Genomic DNA, 23,700 nt, shown 5'->3' with positions numbered 1-23,700 from the left:
ATTTTCATATCCAAGATTTTGTCTGTTCCTAAATATATTTTTTAGTTGCTTTATATTTATATATCTTGACACTCTGTAGCGCCATTTTCGATTTGACAAGTGTAAAATAGTAATTTTATTTCGATTTGACCTAGCGATCACAAATCATTACGCTACACCAATCTAGAGGTACGATTTTATTTTCTTTCCCACTGAATGCGGAAAGAAGGAAGAGAAGTGGGAAAGAGTCATCTATTTTCTCCTCTGTTCATTGCCAAAATTACATGTCTGCAAAAATTCCATTATCACACGTATTCGGTGTGAGAAAAGAATCTGTCCATAAATAATTGCTCGACTAGTTCATAAATCATAACAACAACACAGAGAAGAGAGAGCAATCTGAAGCAATGGCCTTCTCCTCATCTCTCCCACCACTTAGACTCCTAGAGACTTCCCAAATCTCCCCAGCACAAGGATCAATACCTCAAACCTCTCTCCCTCTCACTTTCTTTGATGTGCTTTGGTTGGCAGCCGGCCCAGTCGAGCGCCTCTTCTTCTACCCTTTTCCTCATACCACTTCCCATTTCATCTGCTCCTTCCTACCTACCCTCAAATCCTCTCTCTCCACCACACTCCAAACCTTCTTCCCCCTCGCCGGAACTCTCCGTCCAATCCCCGGGAACGACTTCAAGTTCGAGCTTTGCTACTCCGACGGCGACTCGATCTCGCTCACCGTAGCGGAGTGCGTAGACGGTGGCTTCGACATTCTTTCCGGGAGCGATGCACGTGAGATCTCTAATCTCAGACCATTTCTTCCGCAGCTACAGAAACTTGGCGATTCTTCTTCGTTGCTGGCCATTCAGGTGACCGTTTTCCCCGGCGACGGCGTCGTCATCGGGACTGCGGTTCACCACGCGGCGTGCGACGGCTCGAGCTCCATCCGGTTCATGCACTCCTGGGCTTCGGCTTGCCGAACGGGATGTTCCGCTGCCGAGTCGAATATGCCAATCTTCGATAGATCCTTGATCCCCGATCCTCGTGGATTGTACACAATCATGGCCGAATTCATTTTGAGCATTGAGCAAAATAAACTCCCCGGCTTATCCGAGCCAGATGCTGTTCCGGCCGATCTATTTCTCGCCTCCTTCACTCTCACTCAATCGCACATCAAAAAACTCAAAGAAGCAGTTCTTTCCAAAGCCGACGGGAAGAATAATAAGAGCTTCCATTTATCGACCTTTGTAGTAACATTAGCATATATCTGGGTCGGCTTTGTTCGAGTCCGAGAGCATTTTTCTCCGGGGCTCAGGAAGGAAGCCCACCTCGGCTTCGCGGTGGACTTCAGGGCAAGGATGGAGCCGTCAATCCCGGCGGCGTACTTCGGGAACTGCGTCAGTCCTTGTTTACTGGAGGCCATCGACGTCGGCGATCTCGTGGGCCGAGACGGTCTCAGAGTGGCCTCGGAGGCCATCGGTAGAGCCATCGAAGGGTTGAGCGTTGGCTTGAAAAGGGCACATGAATGGCCAACAATATTCAAACAAATTATGAAGGAGCCACTCATGACTGTTGCTGGTTCACCCAAGTTTAGAGTCTACGACGTCGATTTCGGATGGGGGAGACCGGAGAAGGTCGAGATCCTTTCCATTGAGAAGTCCGGCGCCATATCATTGGCGGAGAGCTGGGAAGATCCGGGAGGAATCGAGATTGGATTCGTTCTTCCAAAGCATGAGGTGGAGTATGTTGAGAATTACTTGGCAAATGGTCTTAAAACTCTCTCGGATGATCTGTAATTAATATTTTCAACTCTCCGTAGCTTTCCTTAATCTTTATTTCTAAATAAAAGAATTGTTCAAATGTTTTGTTCTCTTCTACCTACCTTTAATGTCTTCCAGTCTGTACTTTGAATGATGAGACGTCGGTGGTAGATTCATATGAGCCCCCGTCTCTCTTTTACAGTCAAAAAAAGGGTGGCCAAGGACGAGTTTGCTACCACTACTCTTGTTCAATCTGGTAGCCGAACTGATTTGATAGGTACATCATTAAAAGAAAAAAAAATTTCTTTGTTCGTAATAATGTTTGTCGTCTAACAATCAAGTGGTGAACCATGACAGGTCGGCAGTGAATCTTAGCATCAAATTTTTGATTGGCCTACATGCATGGCCGTGAATCTTATTTTATCGACTCTGTACGCCCGGTCCTTTCTTGGGATTCTGTGGTTTATTCTTTTAAAACCACAGTTTGGAACCATTTAAGATCTCGTTTGGTTCTGGGATACATCTAGTTCAGTTATTTTCATTTTTTTATTCTAAAATTTGTACTTCTTAATCTTATTCGTTTCTCTCTTATTATTGCTAGGGTTTTGTTTTAATTAGATCGATCAAATGAAAATTTGTAATAATGAAACAAACACTTCGAAAAGAAATCATGGAATCTCCCATCAAATTCTAGATTAAAAACTAAACTATTTGACTGTTACTCGAATATCCGAGATAAAATTTGAAGAGAGTTTAGAAATGTTTAGTACTATATTTCGAAGATTTACTCCTAGTTTGTTTAAACAGTATAATAATTTGTTAGAATACAGGATTCCCTAATTTTGTATTGTTATCTCTTCAGACTAGTTAAAGATGAAAAAACAAAATCAACATATTGTAATATTTAGTAATACACAAACAGATCATGAGAAATATGAATACTAAAATTCATCTGGATGCACCAATTGATTATGTCCAATTTCTAAAATAACGATGATTAACTTTTCAACGGCATGATGAAACAGAAGGGTCGAATAATTAAGAAATAATTTGGAATTGATAAAAGTTTTATCCAATCATAAGAAAGGTATCAAACAAGTAGTGCTAGGAAATGCTCCCGAGAATTTGAAATTAATAGAACATGAAATTCAAAAAAGGTGTTACCAATGCCCAGTGGTGCCAGATTTTCTACGAGCTCGGGGGTCATCTACTAATCTAAAAATAATTTCACCAACCGATGATGAGCATAAAGCCTAGCAAGTATTCATTGCTATAGTCTAAAAGTAGTGCGATGAAAGATGCAATAATAAGTAAATATAAATGCTCGCACCATAATCAAATAGAAAGCACCAGTACCACATACCCGTCATGCTCATCCAATGCGCACACAACTAATAAACTACCACATATCATCCGAACTCTAAGTCCTCAAACTCGAGCTGACATCGAGCTCCGCTTAGAGGCCATGTCAATGCTACACCACATAATATGCATCCTCTTAGACTACCAAGTTTGTAACTTAGGCAACATCATTATCTCACACCCCAACCACACGCATGCTTCAAAGGGAAGGTAGATTATAGCGATTGAATCGCCAGCCCATTATTTGGCGAACAACATGACCAATTGTCTGCCATCGCAAGCTAAGACATCGGTTTTAAATCCATCACATATGTCAATATCGCATATTGATAGTACCATCCGAGCCCTCGGCTCCATATCATTTCACTACCGTGTGAAAATCATGAGTCGTTGCTCATGAACGCCCTCACCCTGCGTCATTAGGTATTGCTAGGTCTACGTCCTCCTACCCTTTTCTCTTTATCTTAAACACCCTAAAAGGTATGACTTTCGTTAATCGATAATAAATTGACTATCGTCGGGCGAAACGGCTACCTAATTATTTGTGATCAACAGATTGAGACCTCAAGCGTGAAACCTAATATATATAAACATAATAGTATATCTCGTCCCTAACCTTAGCTGAAGAGGTGTCGGGTACTATTAAAATATAGCAGTCACCTTCTTTATGGTCGTGGTCGTGCACGTGTGCAAGTGGCATGATATTATACAACACAATAAGCATAATGTAACACCTATCATTATCATGTTTTGCGTGCTAAACACATGATTGCGCCCAAGAAATATGCATAGAGATATATAAAATTTTACTGAACCGTAAAATATAATTACCATGCATGAGTGCAATAATAACGGTAAGAAAAACGTACGCACATGCATGATATAAATGTAATGATTTTATAAGGTACAATATTTTATTATGTACACTACTCCTAGACTATAGAAGTTTCACTTGCTTGAACCGCTTTCTTGATACTAGCTGTAACTACGCCATGAGATCATCCTCATAAGGTATATAGTCCACCTCGATAAGAAAAGTAAAAAAAAGCATGACCACAAATTCCTATCACTAACGAGTTAAATAATCTAACTAATATTTACTATAAGCTTGGGTAGGTCCATCTCGTAATTCCTATCTTTATTAATCAGGTGCAGCTAGCATAGCTGTACCAAGGTCTGATGCGTTATTAAATGTAATAAAGATATTCTTCTCAAATTATCGCCCAAATCACCATTATAAAATTTACTGATAATATTTAATTAATAAGTTTCGTCAAATAATACAACATACTTAATATCATTTTTCTACATTTATCTGTATTAATTCTCAGATAGGAGCAATTAATATTGATACACCAAGACCATCGACTCCTTTGATAAATTTGAATTAGCCCAAAATTATAATCAACAAATGTTAGTATCCAATTGGAGATAGTTTCTGTTATGTGTTATTTGTAACGACACTCTCAAGCCATGACCTAGCGAATTAAAATTAATTTATAAAACAATTAATGTAACGAACACTACTATTAGCTAAAATTAATGATTAATTAAGGCTCATGGTTGTCAGCACTAAAAATAAATAAAAATGACTTAAATAATCTGAAGAGATAATCAGAGGTTAATTACTCTTTTTAGCTAATGCAATGCAAATAAATCCACCAAAAATTAGCCCAAAACCCACCTTAAACAAAAAACATATGGGTCGGGCTATAGCTAGCCCAACCCACCCCAATTTAGGCTGGGGTGCCTATAGCCCCACCCACCCCAAACTTGAGCCGGGCTGCATGCAGCCCAACCACACCCCAAAGCACGGGCTGGGCCACACCTAGCCCAGCCGGGCACGTGGGCCTCGGGCTGGACCGCACCCAGCCTAGGCTGGGCTGCATCTAGCTCGACCCAAAACGCAGCCCCGAGCTGGGCCGCATCCAGGTTCACCCAAAATGCGGGCTCAGGCTAGGTCACACCAAACCTGGCACGCGGGCCTGAGCCCGAGACACCCCTCCCTCCTTCTTCACCTCGACCGAAATGAGGGAGGAAGGGTACTACTTGAGGCCACCGCCGCTGATAGCTAGGGCCGACATGTCGGTTGATGCCCCGACGACGAAGAAAGGCCTCCAAGGTGCCTACCCAGCCGGTGGGGAAAGACGAGGAACACCCATTGACGGGCAAGAACCTAATTGGTGGGTGGGGAGAAGGGCTGCTGGCTAACCTAGCCGAAAGCACTAACACGCTCCTCTTAGCGAGCAGAAGCCAGCCAAGGGGAAGTCGAGCTGCCAGAGGTGGTCGGCGGTGAAAACCCACTCAACCAAGGTGAGGGGTCTCCTAACGACTCTGATCACGAGGGGATCGAAGGAAGCCACCTAGGGCATCCTAGCGAAAAAGGGAAGCTCATCGGACTGAGGCAGTAGGGCAAGAGGCTGTCGGTCAGCCAGATCAAAGTGAGACCAAGAGGAGGAGAAAAAAATAAACTAAAAAGAATCCTAATTAACCAACAAATTACAAATCAAACTTACTTGGAAGGTGAGAGAGCTCTGGCGCTTCGATCTAGGAGATCGACGGTTCCGACGATGCTCCGGCGTGATAGGAAGAAGATGGGGGAAATGACTACTGGCGGGGAGAAGAAAGAAAAAAAAAGAAAAAAGGAAAGAAAGAGAAGAAAGAAAAGAGAGGGAGGGGAAAGAAAAGGGGCGCATGTGTCCTGCACGTGTGCACCCTTAAGCTTAGTGCACGTGCCGAGCTACGCGAATATTTTGTTTGTTGGATGTGACATATATTATGTTCATTGTTTTGCACATCAACTGCAATTGACTCGAGTTGATATTGCTAAATAACGTCTTGATATTCTTCGTTAAAAATGAACATTTTAAGTTGTAGAAGCATCAACACTAGTGAGCTTTCGAGTGGTAAGACATTAAATTAGGAAGTTAGTCTAAATTAGTAGATTGTACTCATTAGGGACTATATTTTGGTACTTTGATTAAATTATTTATTGTACTTTCATCTGTGATTAATCATGTTCTCAAAACAAGAATGTAAGATGGTTCAAATTCGGAAAAAGGAGCTGAAGCATATATTTTATTAGAGTCAATACAAAATTTTGGTTTTACATTTTGTCTTTCTCTAATGAAATTATTTTTGGGAATTAATAATGACTTATTTCAAGGATTACAAGAGAAAGAATAAGATATAATAAATGGTATGAAGCTAGCAAGTAACTATATCAATCCGACGGTTGCAAGAAATGAGAAATAGTGATTAGGATAATCTTATAAAAGATGTGCTTCATTTTGTGCGAAATATGATATTTTGATACCTAATATGGATGCTTCATCTGTTCCTCTAGACCATTCAAGACATAAATATAATAAAATGACAAATTTGCATTATTATCGGTAGAAATTTCCAATGCTATCATTGATATGCAACTTCAGGAGTTGAATGATAGATTCAATGAGTTTAATACTGAGCTACTACTTTTGATAAAAAATTGATTTGATTAACACAATTTTACTCAAATAAATTTTCACCGGCACAATTGATGAAGCTTGACATTCAACTACTTGATATGTTCGAGTCTGCCTCGCCATGGTCCCCTCTCACCGTGGCCCTCGTCAGCTTACTTCATGTTCAGTTGGCGATGAGTTTGTAGTGCTTTATCCATGGTATCGCATGTGTGTATTTAGTTGAATTTCTTTGTTGTTGTTGGTTTGGTCTGAGGTAGGATTGATGGGAAAAGAAGTTACTTCTTGTGAATTCTTCGCTTCTTTTCTTTTCTACTGATCATTTGAGTTTGTTTTCTTTTAATGTTCCTGCTGATTAACTTGCGTATGATTTTGGACAAATACTACTAAACTGGAACTGCAACTTTTGGTTCTTGGAATAGGCATGATCATTCGAGTTTTGTGATGGAATGACTTATATTTAGATGTAATCATTCATGGGTTTATGCTGATTGGGTCAGCGTTATGGCATTGTTGGATTGGGTTCTGAAATTATATTGCTTCGTTGCAGACGAAGTGAGAGTGGCATTGGAAGTGACAGTATATATATAATATAAGATTATATATAGAGCCAGAAGAAGCTTATGGGGATTTGTAAGTGAGGATTTCCTAAAAGATTCAAGCTTATGTTGTTTCATTTGTTTAAATAAATTCTCATATTCATTTACATATCTTTCTATAAATTGGACGTGTTCGTGTTAACACACCTGCTTAGATACTAAGTGACTGAGTAGGTTCTCTGGTCAATTAAGAGAAGATTATGTATTGGTCCTGAGCTCAATTGCACAGTGGAATATGGAGCAGAAAAGGTAAGTAGGAGTTGGTTGTCTTAAGCCAAATAAACAAATAAGTAAATATCAATAGATAGGATTTCTTTTCTTCTTCTTTTCTTCACTTTATGGAGCCATGGACATGATGCAATGTATCAAAACTCGGGAATGATATATAGGATTTATTTTCTTCTTCTATTTCTCAACTTTGTGAAGCCACAATTAGTAAACTTTTTTTTAACATCTATATCAAGGTGGCTTTCACTCTTATCCTTCAAGGTAGCACTTTTCTATATTTTTTTTCTAACGATTTTCTCTATTATGCAATTGCATCAATGCATTGGTCAATCTAGCATGATCAAGTATTAAAATTATGAAACCTACTAAACATTAAGAATAACTTCTCATACATGCACTCTAATTATGTGCTTTCTATCCGGCATGCAATGTCAACATGCCCATAAGAGTAATATATAACTTATATAAGGAAAATACTATGATTAAATAGATAGGTAATCAATGTACTCTGAAGATATAAGTTTCCCATCAAAGTTTTTTGGTATTATTTTTATATTTTCTAAAAATAAGAAATCAATAGGAAAAATAACCTAAAGAGCAAAAACAAAAAGTCTGTCCAATAGAATAACATCAAATCAAAATCACAAATATTCGATCAAGTGCCAAAATATGAAAATAATCTAAGAGTGCACCACCTCGAAGGGCTGCAATGAGATGACTCTTTCTTACTGAAATGACTCAAATTTTCAACTTCCGATTATTTACAGAAATATTTTTTTAAATTATTCGACTTAGAATTAATAGATGGACTCTCTTATTAAGCCCTCCTATTTTTAAGCATGAGAAGTAGTAAGAATACCATCATATAAATCATGCATATCATGCAAATTAAAAGATGTGTCACATGTGATAAGTGGAAGAAAGCATTTTTAACGTGACTTTTAATGTTCACATCTATACTAAGTAGAAACAAAATAATTTCTACAATTTCTTTTTCTACTCCTATTATGCATATCATCATTGACATGTATAAGTCTCACTAATATAGGAGTGGAGTAAATATCACCTTGCTTTCTCAACTTAGATGGTACATTTGAGGTGGTGTTTTTTGCGTAGCCTAGCTCTCTTTATTTCTTTTTATTTTTTCTTTGCGCTCTAAGAAGTTGGTTCAATTTATGTGATCCATCTTAAAATTTTTGAAAAAGTGGATTAGTCTTTAAAATTTTAGATTCTAACAACAATCTCTCTTTTAAACTAGCTCGTTCGTGAAAATTCACTTCTAAAAATGAATTTAGTTAGAAAAAGGAACTTTAAGGGTTGAAATATTGAGATTGAGAAATATAGTTTTCAAATTTTCATCTAAAGTCTTCTTCTCCTCTTTTATCATCTCAAGCTCCTCTTAATATCCGTAATTTAATTCTTGAGATATATAATATGATCCGACCATGTGGGTCGAGTCAATCGAGTTAGTCGAGTTGATCAAGTTGAGTCTAAATAGTCTAATTTGATTATTATCTTTAGTTTTGAATTAAAGTAGATAATCTACATATTGATGTGATCTACTAGGATTGTACTGCTATAAATAGGAGTGGTCGTGGGTTTATTATTATCGTGGAATGATTATCGACTTTAGCCAATTTTATTATTTGCTTCTATCTAAATTTTATCGTAACCATTAGATCATTTTTATTTTCGTAGGAGTATATCATAACTTTTGATTCATTCGTAGCATCCAAACTCTAGCCACCATCCTCCACAAGTCACCCTACTTTACGACCATTCACCACTATCCTTAACCGTCAGCCACCCTTCAATGACCACTACAACATTGGACATTTACTAATTTGTCTAGATTCTACCTTCCCTAACTATTTCATTTATAACTTTCCACAAAAATATGGAACGATTTGGATGTAATAAAATTTTGATATTTTTATAGTTATAGTCTTATGAGTTAGGGTTCTAATGGCTTTAGTTTTACGTGAATCAGAAGTCGGACTGAAATAATAAAAAAGTAGTGAAGGAACAACAAAACGTGACAAAAGTGAAAATATCCAACATTGCAGCGGTCGTTGGAGGGTGGCGGATGGCCAATGATGGTAGTGGATGGCCGTATAGTAGGGTGACTCATGGTGGAGGATGGTGGATAGAGTTTGGAGGTAAAATTAGGGTTCTAGATTAGATATACTCATCGAAAACTAAACGACTATGATTAATTTACTTCTATTCTTAGACTATCTTACTCTTACTCCTAAGATAAACTCAAGGCTAAATTAATTTCTCAATGCTTGAATGAGTAAATAAAGGAGCCTAGCCCCTCTATTTATAAATGTCAGATATAATGAGTCATACTAGGATTAGCCCTAAAGGTTTATATGACTTGAACTAAGACTTATTTTAGGTGCTTACATGATGTAATTAGACTTGCCTTAGTGACTTACATTACTTAACTAGATTTGTCTTAAGGGCTTATATGACATAACTAGAATTGCCTTAAGAGCTTACATCATGAATAAATTAAAAGATAAATAGACTCAATCCATTGAGCCCAATGTCTTTATGATGTGATCTGACTTGATCCGGTTCACATTAATCCACCATGCTTCTGACTACATTATCCTCAAGATGTCCATGGTGGTTTCCATACCTTCCGTTGCTCGTGAACTACATGTACTCAATCTTCGTGTGGTCTTATCTGCTAGGTGGAGGAGAGCCCCAAAGTGGGCTGCTCTAAGGCTCACTTATTTGAGCCATAGTCTACCCTAGCCATAGGTGGCTCGGGCCAAATCCTAATCACGCGTGGTTCGAGCCAGGGTCTTAGTACATGTGGTTTAGGCCATGGTTCTCATGCAGAAGGTCCAAGGAAGTGACTGATCATGATGGTTTTGGCCGATGGGGCTTAGATCACCATGGGCGGAAAGCTAGGGTTTTCGATCTTAGCTTCCACTGTAGGTGGGAAAGATGGCATTGCGACTGTTGTGGGGCTGCTCCAGTGTTGCTATGGTGGACGACTCAATCTAGGGATAGAGGGTGCTCCACTACTATCGGAGGAGGGGTGGTTGCTATGGCTTAGATGGTCTTCATAGTTTCACCATTGTTAGTGCTTGAAGGTGGAGGTGGTGGCTGTTTCATGGTAGTCAGTGGCAGTGGCAGTGCAAATGGGTGGTGGTAGGTCAAGAGGGCTGCTGCCAATGCTTGTATAGCCTTTCCTATCCCCTCGGTGCTCTCCGCGACAAATCTAGCAACCTTCTCAAAAGATTATCTAAAAAAAAAAGCCTTTGCCCATGACGGCGGCTCATCGTCGATAGTTGCTAGTGGTGGCAAGGAAACCTCCACAGGGATGGCGATGAGTTATTGGTCCTCTGTGGCTGCGATTTCACTCGGGTTAGCTTTAGATTACGTGTTCACCATCATCCGAGGAACGTCGGCTCTAATATCATTATTACGAACTAGATTTGCAAAGTTTTAGATGTAATAAAATTATAATATTTTATGAGTTATAGCCTCATGAGTTAAGGTTCTAATGGATTTAGTTTCATATGAATCAAAGGTTAGAATGAAAAGTTAAAATTAAAAGAGTAAAGAAAGGTCAGAATGGGACAGAAGTGAAAATATCCGATGTTGTGGCAGTCGTCGGAGGGTGGTGGACGACCAAGATGGTGGTGGATAGCTGTATAGTAGGGTGGCTTGTGGTGGAGGATGGTGGCTAGAGATTGGAGGTAGAATTAGGTTTCTAAGTTAGATTTCCTCCTAGAAAAATAAACGGTTATGATTAATTTACTTTTACTCCTAGGTTATTTTACTCTTACTCTTACTCCTAGTTTAATGAGAATCAATTAGGGCTGCACTCCAAATATTTATAGAGGCTAATCCTAGACTGACTTTCATTAGGATTTCACATTAGCTCGGCCGAGCCCGAGCCGAGTTAAAAGGATCAAAAATAATTTTGAACTGAGCCTAAGTTGAAGCAGCTCACTTAGGCTCGGCTTGATAGGTTCTATATAAAACAGATAAGTCAAATCCTAAATCCCTAAATCTCTAATTTCCAATCTTCCTATCCCAAATTTCCAACTTCCTAGATCGAGTTGAGCTAAGTCAAGTTTGAGCAGAATTATAAGACTTGAAAATAATTTTGAGCCAAGCTTGAGCTAGAGCCAGCTCACTTAGACTCAACTCGTTTACACCCCTAGAGGAGTCCACCCATGAAGGAGGTGGAGTTCAAACCACCTCAACTCCTCCTCCTCCAACTATGGTGGAGCTCCTCCACCCCTGTAGATCAATCCCGCTGCAATCGCGATGCCAGAGCAGCCACAAGAAGATGGTTTTTGAGCCATCTTCACCCCGTCCTGCAATTCATGTGAAACCAAAACCATTAGAACCAAATTATGAGGCTACTACCCATAAATATTTTATAATTGTCTTATGTCTAGATCATTCTAGATTTGGTTTGTAACAATTTTCTTTTTCAAAGTTCTCTTATTTTCAGTCCCCTACTATGTTGTTAGTCTTTATTATGAACATTTTAAATTTGTTGACAAGGAAAACCATAGGATCAACATCATTGTCAAAATCATAATCTTCCTTTTCAGGGATGATAAAATAATATCTTTTTGGGTGTAGTCTTTAATATGTTACATGCTTTATTTGCAATTTCACAAGTATTGATACATCTGAACTCATCTTAGTTGACATTGCTGAATATGACATTGATTACATTGCTATTTCATCCTATGCCTTTGAGATCAATTTTATCCCACTTCTTAATTGGTTTTGGTACCATTGACTCTCCTAGTTCTTTAGTAGGAGGAGAACAAAACCATACAATAGAAAAAAAACACTCATCCCAGCTTTCTAATAAGGATAGTTAGACCCGAGTGGATGCCTAATGACAAACAAATATTCTCCACGTAAGGTTATATCTCAAGGATCTATCTAAAATTAGAGAAATCCACTCTGGTAATAATTGAAAATTTGTAGGAAATAGATATAATTTTTAGATCAAAGAAGTTTAGGGATAAGGAAAGTCAAAACCCATGTCAAAGGCAAAAGTCAAAAATCAAGTTGGTGTGCGGAAATCCGAATAAGATTAAAAAAAATGAAAAGTCGAGTAAGAAGGAAAAGTAAAATCATGAGAAACATGATAACATAATTTTTTTTTTAAAATAAAAAATCTCTCAATGAGTGATAGGACAAAAGACTATGAATTTATGAACGTAAAGCCATTATCACATCAACTTGATTGAGAATTATGCCATTGTTACTATAAACTGTTATGGTAAATAATCATGTCAAATATTCTTGATATCATGCCTTGTATAACGTGAATAGAGGATATTCAGAAACTGATTTGTAACCTCCTTATTCTTTCCATACATTGTAACATCATTGTAAATACAGAAGCATAGCAAAGGTTATAATTGCCTTTGGTAATCCTTATTTGAATTCTTTCATGGTATGAGAGCATTAGACGAGTAACTCTCGTAGTTTTTTTTCATGGCCAACTCTACTGATTCTACATCTCTTCCAGCTCCACTATCTCAAATGCAACATTCTCCATCTCCAATATCTCTCACCACATATCAGTTAAGCTAGATCGGCAGAATTATCTAATGTGGAAGGCACAATTTCTTCTTATGCTCATAAGTCAGGACGTATATGGGCATGTCGACGGATCCACACTATGCCTAACCAAATACCTATCAGATGACTCTGGCAACCAACTCAACCTAGCGTATACCGCATGGCAACACATCGAAATGGTCGTCATGAGTTGGATTCTCGCCACACTATCCAAGTCCGTTCTCGGACAAGTCATGCGTCTCCAATCTGCAGAAGACATGTGGGTGGATTCTCGTCCACCTCTCAAACTCGCATACTCCACGTGCGATTCCATCTGCAAACATTAAAGAAGGGTACATTATCCATTGCTGACTACTTTGACAAAGCCTGCAACCTTGCAGACAATCTTTCTGCTGCTTCACATTCTATCTCAGACCAGGAGATAGCTCTATATATTCTGGGTGGTCTTGGCCCCAAATATGAGCCATTCATAATGATAGTCACGGCTCGCCCCGAGTGCATCGCACTTGACGATCTCTATAGCTCTCTCTTAACACAAGAGACTCGGCTCACCATGACACAACAACTTTCTCAAATTGATCTCTCTTCTCCACAAGCAAACTATGTCTCTCATAGCAACTCTCTTAACAACTGTGGACGTGGTCGTGCTTCGAATAGAGGACGTGGTAATAGTTATCAAAACTAGGGGCGTGGTGGTCAACAACAATACTTCCACCGTGGTCGCGGTGGTGGTGGACGCAACCAACATGGTCGTGGTCGCCAACAACAACACCTATTTCTACCTCAACAACAACAATTCCAGCAAAAACAAGCCTAGAATGCATCGCCTCTAACCTGCCAACTTTGCAATGGCGGTGGTCACACCAGCCTCAACTGCTCAAAGCTTTTTGACCATTCCTTCCAAGGCTCCCCATCAGCTAACCTCTCTTCTCTACAAGCCGAAGGATCTGATCCACTTTGGTATCTAGACTCTGGTGCAACACATCATCTTACCCATGATGCAAACAATTTGGACTCTACCCAATCCTACGGCGGAAGTGACCATGTCTACGTCGGTAATGGTCAAGCTTTGGGTATATCTCATATTGGAAGCTCTTCGCTTTCTTCCTCGATTTCTCTTCGCAATGTCTTACATGTTCCATCGATTCAAAAAACCTTGATCTCTATTTCAAAGCTCACCAATGATTTGAACTGCATTGTTGAATTTATTTCTTCTGGCTTTGTTGTCAAGGACAAAACGATAGGACAAATACTTACGTAGGGCCCGAGTAACAGTGGGTTATACTCCTTCCAGAAATCAACAAAACTTGCAAATAATGTTGTCGTACAAGGTGATCGTGCAACAATTTCCACCTGGCACAACCGACTTGGTAATGCTGCTCCTTACACCGTCAGCTCTATTATTAGTATATTTCACCTTCCTCTCTCTGGTACTCGGCAAATAAAAACACCATGCATAACATGTCAAATGGGGAAATCACATCGTCTTCCTCTTCCTCGCTCTGGCATCCGAAGCAGTCGTCCTCTACAACTGTTGTTTGGCGATGTATGGGGACCGAGTCGTGATCCCTCTCATGCTGGCTATCACTATTATGTTTCATTTGTTTACGACTACTCACGCTATATATGGTTCTTTCCATTGAAGAATAAAAGTGATGTTCTTGCCACTTTTATTAAATTTCATTGCTACATTCAGAATCATTTAAATCGGAAAATTTCTTCTTTCAAAGTGATGGCGGCGGCGAATTTACTAATACATCATTCAAACATTTTCTTCACTCAAATGGCATTGAACAACGATTCTCATGCCCTTATACAGCACACAAAATGGCACTGTGAAACGACGTCATCGACAAATTGTTGATCATGGTCTTTCCCTTCTTACGCATGCTTCTGCACCTCTCAGTTTTTGGGTTGAAGCTTTTCTTCATGCCATGTACCTTACAAATATGCTTCCTTCTCTGATTCTTCACAGCAAGTCTCCATGGGAGAAACTTCTACAACATCCACCGAACTACACAATGCTGCGCATCTTTGGTTGTGCCTGCTATCCTTATCTCCATCCTTATGCCACTCATAAGCTACAGTTTCGATCATCTTTATGCATTTTTCTGGGATTCAAACCACAACACAAGGGTTATGTTTGCATGGATTGGAAAACTAGACGCATGTTCCTCTCGCGCCATGTCATCTTTGACGAGTCTCACTTTCCTTTCTCCACAATTCCCACCATCTCACCAACTACATCACAACCAGACTCACCACCTATTTCGTTGCTACCTATACCGCATCATCACTACCTACTTCACCATCAACCTCATGCAGTCCAGTCACGTCAATACCCAATTCCATTAATGATTTACCTCCACCGTCACTTGAACCTTCTTCCACTCAAACTGAGCCAACCACTATTATCACATCTTCATGTCAAGAGTCTAGCCCACTACCACTACACCAAACTTCCCCATCATCCCCTCCACCTGAACGACAACTAGCTCCTCTCGCCACTCACCACATGGTCACTCGGTCCATGACAAATAATCTCAAACCTATGTGTTTGCTTGCCTCGAAATACCTAGTAGATTAACTACTGAGTCTGGCTCCAACTTGCTACTCTCAAGCAGCAAAAGATGTAGCATGGCGATCGGCGATGGTTGACGAATTCAACATCATACTACTAAATAAAACTTGGTCTTTGGTCCCTCTCCCTACTTTGGCTGCAAATGGGTATATTGCATCAAAGAAACCCGAATGGAACTATTGAAAGGTGCAAAGCACGATTAGTCGCCAAAGGATTCAATCAACAAGAAGGAAGAGACTTTCATTATACCTTCAGTCCTGTTACTAAACCTACAACCATTCAACTTGTCCTCTCTCTTGCTGTCTCTCAAAACTAGCAAATTCGGCAACTCGAGGTACAAAATGCCTTCTTACATGGCTATTTAAAGAAAGAAGTCTACATACTCCAACCTCAAGGTTTCCAGCATCCTTGCTTCCCCAACCATGTTTGTTGACTCCATCGCGCACTCTACGGTCTAAAACAAGCCCCTATAGCCTAGTTTGAATGCCTATGTGGTCTTCTATATCATGTTGGCTCCTATAACTCCACAACAGAACGAGATTGTTGAAAGAAAGAACCGAGTTGTGCAGGAAATGGCTAGGGTTATGCTTCACGCTAAAAAGGTTACTCAAAGGTTTTGGGCGGAAGCGGTCAATACAGCGGTAAATGTGATAAATCGTGTTTATCTAAGACTAGGTACAAAAATGACTGCTTATGAAATCTAGAAAGGTAAGAAACCTAGTGTTAAATATTTTCGAGTTTTTGGTAGTAAATGTTATATCTTGCGTGATCGAGAATATTTGACACTAGAAGTAGCGAATGCATCTTCTTGGGGTATTCGAATAATAGTAGAGCCTACAGAGTATTTAATCTTGACACTTCTACTGTTATGGAATCTGTTAATGTTATGATAGATGAATCCACGACTGATTTAACTGAAGCTTGATCTGGAAATTGAGAATCAGGATGAGGACAAAGTTGAAATGAACAAAGATAACTACAAAGTACCGGAACCATCTGCTAGAGTGAAATCAAATCATCCACTTTCACAAGTGATTAGAGACGTGAATGAACCAATTAAGACAAGACGACAAATCCAAAGTGAGGTATCATTTACTTGTTATACATCTTCTTTTGAAACTAAAACTGTGAAGGAAGCATTGTTAGACGATTCTTGGGTTAATGCTATGCATGAGGAATTAGAGTAATTTTCTAGGAATGATGTTTGGTATTGAGTTCCTAGACCTAAGAATGTGAACGTCATTGGAACAAAATGGATTTACAAGAATAAAAGTGATGAATATGGCAATATAGTTTGAAATAAAGCTAGACTCGTAGCACAGGGATATACTTAGGTTGAGGGTATAGATTTTGATGAGACATTTGCTCCTGTTACTAGATTAGAATCTGTTTGTATACTGCTTGCTATTGCTTGTCACTTAAAATTTAAATTGTTTCAAATGGATGTTAAAAGTGTTTTCTTAAATGGTACTCTGAATGAAGATGTTTATGTGGAACAACCGAAAGGGTTCGAAGATCAAAAATTTCCTTCTCATGTGTTTAAACTGAAAAAGGCCCTCTACGGGCTAAAACAAGCTCCAAGAGCTTGGTATGAGAAGTTGACAACTTTTTTAGTGGATGCGGGGTTCACTCGAGGGTGAGTGGATAAGACATTGTTTATTAGACGGTCGAACAAGAGTTTAGTTGTGGCACAAATATATGTGGATGACATTGTCTTCTGGGCAACGAGTCAATCATTAGCTAAGGAGTTTGCTGATCTTATGCATAGTCATTTTGAGATGAGCATGATGGGTGAGTTAAAGTTCTTTTTGGGACTTCAAATTACTCAATTGGAAAGAGGGATATTTATCGCTCAAACCAAGTATGCTAAGGATCTTGTGACTAAATTCGGTTTAGAAAATGCAAAACATGCTAGAACTCCTATGAGTATAACTACCAAACTAGGTAAGGATATTTCAGGAAAAAGTGTTGATCAGACACTGTATTAGAGCATGATTGGTAGTCTTTTGTACTTAACTGCTAGTAGACCAGACATTGTATTTAGTGTCGGTGTGTGTGCTAGGTTTCAGTCTGAACCTAAGGAGACACATTTGTTTGCTGTGAAACGTATTATAAAATATGTCGGTGGCACAATTGACTTAGGTATCTGGTTTACGTATGACTCGGGAGCTATCATATCTGGATTGATTATGAGTTATGATAGTCAATTTTGTCATCTTGCAGTATATTGTATCATTTCTGATTTGTTCACTCTCTCGACTTCTATGATAATTAAACTAAATTTAATGTACTCATAACGTATGTATATTCTTGAGGGAGCATGACATCATGAAATTTTTTTTAATAGCTCACTATTGACGTTGATTTGCACAGTTTGACCTCATGCTTAGTCATCTCAAATGTGTTTATAAAAGATCAATAAAAAGGGCTACAATGAGTTTGTGTAAAAGCCATCTTGTTTAGAGTCCAATTTAACTCAGTATATTGTTTGCAAATAAAATAAATTTTTTTAATGTTTGTGAATATCTTTTTGCACATTTTTTGATATGTACTATAAGAAAAGGGCTATATACTCATGTGTAAAAGCCATCATTGCACCTATATGGTTTATGTATAAAATAATAATACAGGAAAAAATTCTATTCGATTATGGAGAATAAGTCAAAAAGTGCAAATTTAAATACTAAGTCGGTTTGCCTACTCTGGTGTATCATTGTTTAAATAGGAAAGTTTATTTAAAAAGAATGTTTCATGTTATCTATGCTCACTTTGCATATGTATATTGTTATGATCAATCAAGATTAATTTAATTTTGAGTGATGCATTAGAATTGATTATAATATGCTTTTGATGATTTGATTGATCTATGTATGACTTATTTCATTCGATTATCATATTCTATGTCTTGAACCTATTTTGAATTTTTAGAGGTGCATCTCCAAAAAGATTTTTTGATTTTTTTTCTTAGATTTTTTACTTAAAAAAAAGGGCGTTCGAACGCAAATTTTTGAGTTCGAACATGGTGACTAGCGCGTTCGAACGCGCAGACTGGTGCATTTGAACGCACTCGATGATTCTTTATATATTGCGTCAGAACCTAAGGGTTTTCATCTTCCATCTTTCAAACCCTAGAAACCCCTTCATTTTCTCCCTCTCAAATTTTCAAGATCTCGGCATTTTTGATCAAATTTCTCACCACAAACCCTTTTAAAAGGTATTTCTCCTCCGGATCTAGCGTCTTTCGGCCGAATTTCTTAGTTTTTCTTCTCTTTTGCGAGGTATGATCATCCATCAATTTTCCTATTTTTTATTCAATTAAGTCTCTTGATCTTGATTGATTTCGTGCGTTTTCGAGTTTTGATCACGTTAAAGTTTATCTTGATATTTCTTGTGTGATTGAACGTGATATCTTAGCGTTTTCAAGTGGATGATGGATTTCATTTAGGGCCTTCATGGTTTCTTGAATTTTTTTTTATTTCTTGCTATCTTTTTGTTGGCACTCGTCCTGTTATCTGTGAATGACCTGTGGTCATTTCCGATTTTTCTTCTTTAGGAATAGAATAGATATTTACTGAGCGAGGATGGTTATCGGTGTGTCGGATGAGCGGGACTGCTTATGTGGAAGTTGTTCGGGAATTTTTTAGTAATGCCACGGTTTTAGACCACTGTATACGTTCTACTGTTCGTGGGGTGTCTTTATACTTGGACTCAGATGTTATTCGCGCTGAACTTCGTCTTCCTGATGGTGAGTTCCAGTATCCAACGTCTGCTCCACTTCCAGATGTTGATGAATATGCTGGCACTGTACTGATGAAAGGGGAACATTGGAAGGGAAACATGATGCCGCATGGGAAGCTGACGTCCATGGCTCGCATGCTTCACCTATTTTGTCTGTACAACGTCACCCCCAAGACTCGACATTCAAGTATTAGTTTGGATCAGGCATTCCTTTTTCATGCAATGTTATCTAGAGTCTCGGTTGATTTGGCTGCGGTGATCTATGATTCGATTCTCACAGCTGCATAGAAAGAATGATACGATTCGGACTTCACCGACGTCGTCTCGAGTATGGATTCACTTTAGGAGTGTTTTATTTCATGTTTTAGTGTTTAATTTCCATTAAAATAAGTTTTCTGTAAGTCGCGTTCGAACGTGGGTGGAGTGAGTTCGAACGCGGTTTGTGAACGGGGTTGTGAACGTGGTGAAGAGAATGTACTGTGCGTTCGAACGCGGTGCGTTCGAATGCACTGTGAACGCCTGCATCGCGTTTGCAAATACCGACAGGCGCGTTCGATTGCGCGTTCGAATGCCTGCATCGCGTTCGCAAATCCGAAGAGAGAGAACTCGGTGCGTTCGAACGCGGTCAGGCGAGTTCGAACGCGGTCGACGAAAATTGTGTTTTTAGGGTTAATTTGAGTTGATGGTTAGCCTATAAAAGGATGTGGTAGGCAACCAAATTGATTTGATTATTGAGATTGAGTTTTGCCTTACCTCCTTCGTCTTCTTCGCTCCCGTTCTCTCAATCCCCGGCGACGTCGCTTCTAACCTTCCTCGTCCGGCTAATCACCCTAGTCCCTTAGGGGTGGCCCTCTTCTCCCCCTTCGTCCAATCTATCCAACACTTGCCCTAATCCTTCCATCAACCACAACCTTTCCACCATCACTTTTCACCGGTGCCACCACATTAACGCCGGTCCACCATCTACCATTACCTAGGATCTCGTGCCTCCATCCACGGATCCAAAATAGAGCATCTTGATGTTCGTCCACTAAACGAACGATATCTCGAGATCCCCAACTCTGAATCGCCTGAAACTAGATTTGTTGGAAAGCTCTTTTCTGGGGCCATATTATAAGATGGCTGCTGGAGGTAGGAGGTGGCTAGGGTTTGGATGCTTGAAGGGGATCTACGGTTATGATCTACTCTTATAAGAATAAAGACAATCTAACAGCTAAGGACAAGAATAATAACCGGCTAAACTCAAATTTCTCTCAATTCAATTCCATAAAATTATCAATACATGTCCACTCCTTGTATAATGTGAATAGAGGATATTTAGAAACTAATTTGTAACCTCCCTATTCTTTCCATACATTGTAACATCATTATAAATACAGAAGCATAGCGAAGGTTATAATTGCCTTTGCTAATCCTTATTTGAATTCATTCAGAATCTACCCTAAATGGGTTAATCTATATCATATCATTCGTAGAAACAAGAAGTATTTACAACCATCTAAACAATCCGTCATCTAAGTGTCGAAGTCCACGTCTCTTGCTCGAAGTACAAATCTCTTAGCTTGAATTCTATCTTGATTAACTACTCTGAATAGATTGCCTCCAAGTCTTGTTTATAGTATGTCACCATGGATCACTTATCAAACTCCTTGCATCAATGGTGGTAGTCGATATAGACTTAATTCAACTCCTTCAATACTTTTAATCAATCTTTGATGTAGAACTAGCACTTGGACATATGTAGAAGCTCTTATCACAATAGATAGGAATTTAATTCCATGAGGGAACTAGAAAACTCTTCTAAATTGAGACTAGAAATTTCTAGAGTACTCAATTAGATGGATGTTTCAACCTCTGGTTCCCAATGCATTACATAGAGATAGGAAATATCTATGATTGTTAGGAGAAAGTGTCCAAGGGAATCTTCAAAACTATTTTTGAATTAGAACTTCCCTACTCTCTGAATAAAAACGTCTATGATTCATGTTAGGCATGCCGTCCGGATGTCATTTATCCTATATGGATGCCACTTATCCCTTTCGGATGCTACTTAAGTTTCCTTGAGTGAATTGTTCCAACCATCAGGATGACCTTGACCCCGTTTGGATGTGCTTATGAAACTTGAAGTTTTATGTTTTTCTTTTGACTTGACTTCTTCTCACGATCTAATCTTCTATAAGCTATATGACCTAATAATATACATGAATCTAATTTGTATAACATAAATAAATATGATTTTGTCTACAAATTTGCCATTACAAAAATTCGTTCAACCTATCCTAGGCTGCCCAACCAATTACATAATAATAATTACTCATAAACTAAATTAAAGATCATTTACCAATATGACTCAATCGTATATCTCATGATCAACAGCCTAATTTTCAAATTCATATCTAATTTAGTTGATAGAAAATCTAAATTTATATAATTCTAACACGTGACATATACCTAATAAATAAATAGGTAATTTATCTATGTAACAAAAGTAACAACAGAAATTTCTGAAGAGATTTTGTAGAAAGAATAAGATAAAAGTCTGATACAAGAAAAAAGTTCCAATAGGGTATGGCAAAGTACTATAGAACCTTAGTCCTTTTTGGAGAAGTGAATTAGAATGTTTTCAGAAAAATAATGTATAGAAAAGAATTAAGTTTATTCCAGCCAATATGGTAGTGCAAAGAATGGACAATTTTTCACTCCAAAATTATGCATATTTAATCTTGTAAAATTAGTTGTTCTTTGAAAAAGAAATACCAATCAAACAGTCAAATAGAACATTAAATACCAAAGAATAAAGCTATTGAGAATTTAAATGTAGTCGAAATAAGTTGAAGAGAATTCTTGTCATCTTACACAGTGATTAGATAAAGATGCAAGACATTCTAAATTGGGTACAAATGCAAAATCGGAAGCTGAGTTGGTTTTTGGTGTAAATGGCTGTCAAATGCTTATAAAATACCAGGTAAAGATCTAAGATGCATTTCACCGTCTCCACATCCCTCTTCTCTCCTCCAAAGACTCCGAGAATGTTCTCCTCCTCCTCTCGTCCATCGGTTAGAATCTTGGAGACTTCCCGAATCTCACCACCTCAAGGATCCGTACCTCCAACCTCTCTTCCCCTCACATTCTTTGACGTGATGTGGCTCTCTTCTCCCCCAACGGAACGCCTCTTCTTCTACCCCTTTCCCTACTCCACTTCCCACCTCATTGACTCCATCCTCCCAACCCTCAAATCCTCTCTCTCCATCACTCTCCAATCCTTCTACCCTCTCGCGGGGACTCTCCAACGAATCCCCGGCAGCAGCGACGACTTTGAGCTCTGCTACTTCGACGGCGACTCTGTCGCGCTCACCGTAGCCGAATGCGTCGACGGTGGTTTCGACATCCCCGCGAGGAGCGACGCACGTGACATCTCTAATCTCCGACCGTTGCTTCCGACTCTACCTAAGCTTGGAGATTCTTGTCCATTGCTAGCCATTCAGGTGACGGTTTTCCCCAGCGACGGCGTCGTCATCGGGACCGCGTTGCACCACGTGGCGTGCGATGGCACGAGCTTCACCCATTTCAGGCACTCCTGGGCGTCGGCTTGTCGGTCGGGAGGCTCCGCCTCCGAGAGGCATATTCCAATCATCGATAGATCCTTGATCCCCGATCCTCGCGGGTTGTACTCAATCTTCAAGGAAAGCCTATCAAGATTAATGAACCTTATTTCTCGCGGCTCGTCGCAGCCCGCTACGGCCGCTCCGGCCGATCTACTTCTGGCCACCTTCACTCTCACACGTGCTCACATTAAGATGCTCAAAGAAGTAGTTCTTGCCAAAACCGATCAGAAAAAGCCGTTCCATTTATCAACTTTTGTAGTAACATTTGCATATATCTGGGTTGGCTTTGTTAGACTACGAGAACAATTATCTCCGGGGAGGAAGAGAGCCCACCTCTCCTTCGGGGCAAACTTCAGGGACCGGATCCAGCCGGCGCTGCCGCCGGCGTACTTCGGAAACTGTGTCGGTTCTTGTTTCGTGGAGGCCGACGTCGGCGAACTCGTCGGCGGAGATGGGCTAAAAGTAGCATCGGAGGCTATTGGCAGAGCCATCGAAGGGTTGAACGTTAGCTTGGAAAGTTCGCAAGAATGGCTAACAAGGTTTGCATCTATTATGAATGAGCAACCCATGGGTGTCGCCGGGTCACCCAAGTTTGGAGTCTACGATGTTGACTTCGGATGGGGAAGACCAGCGAAGGTCGACATCCCTTCCATTGCAAACTCCGACGCCATATCCTTGGCGGAGAGCAGAGAAGATCCAGGTGGAGTCGAGATTGGATTCGCTCTTCCAAAGCATGAGATGGGTTTCCTTAAGAACTACTTAGAAAATGGTCTTAAGACTCTCTCAGAGAAGGAGACGGGTTTCCATTAG

At 39.5% G+C, this 23,700-nt stretch overlaps 2 protein-coding genes across 2 annotated transcripts; both read left to right on the top strand.

The window, feature by feature from the left end:
* Positions 1-96: 96 nt before the first annotated feature.
* On the top strand, positions 97-1,833 carry LOC140783782 (phenolic glucoside malonyltransferase 2-like). The gene has a single exon (XM_073130825.1). The coding sequence runs from the start codon at positions 387-389 to the stop codon at positions 1,767-1,769; it is 1,383 nt and encodes a 460-aa protein (XP_072986926.1). The 5' UTR covers positions 97-386; the 3' UTR covers positions 1,770-1,833.
* Positions 1,834-22,263: 20,430 nt separating this feature from the next.
* LOC140783984 (anthocyanin 5-aromatic acyltransferase-like) lies at positions 22,264-23,700 on the top strand. Its single transcript, XM_073131163.1, has one exon. The coding sequence runs from the start codon at positions 22,264-22,266 to the stop codon at positions 23,698-23,700; it is 1,437 nt and encodes a 478-aa protein (XP_072987264.1).

The sequence above is a fragment of the Typha latifolia genome, chromosome 3 (genome assembly GCF_019914945.1).
Source record: "Typha latifolia isolate L0001 chromosome 3, TyphaL0001v2, whole genome shotgun sequence".
In the NCBI taxonomy this organism is placed as follows: Eukaryota; Viridiplantae; Streptophyta; class Magnoliopsida; order Poales; family Typhaceae; genus Typha; species Typha latifolia.
This window is presented reverse-complemented; position numbering and strand designations above follow the sequence as displayed.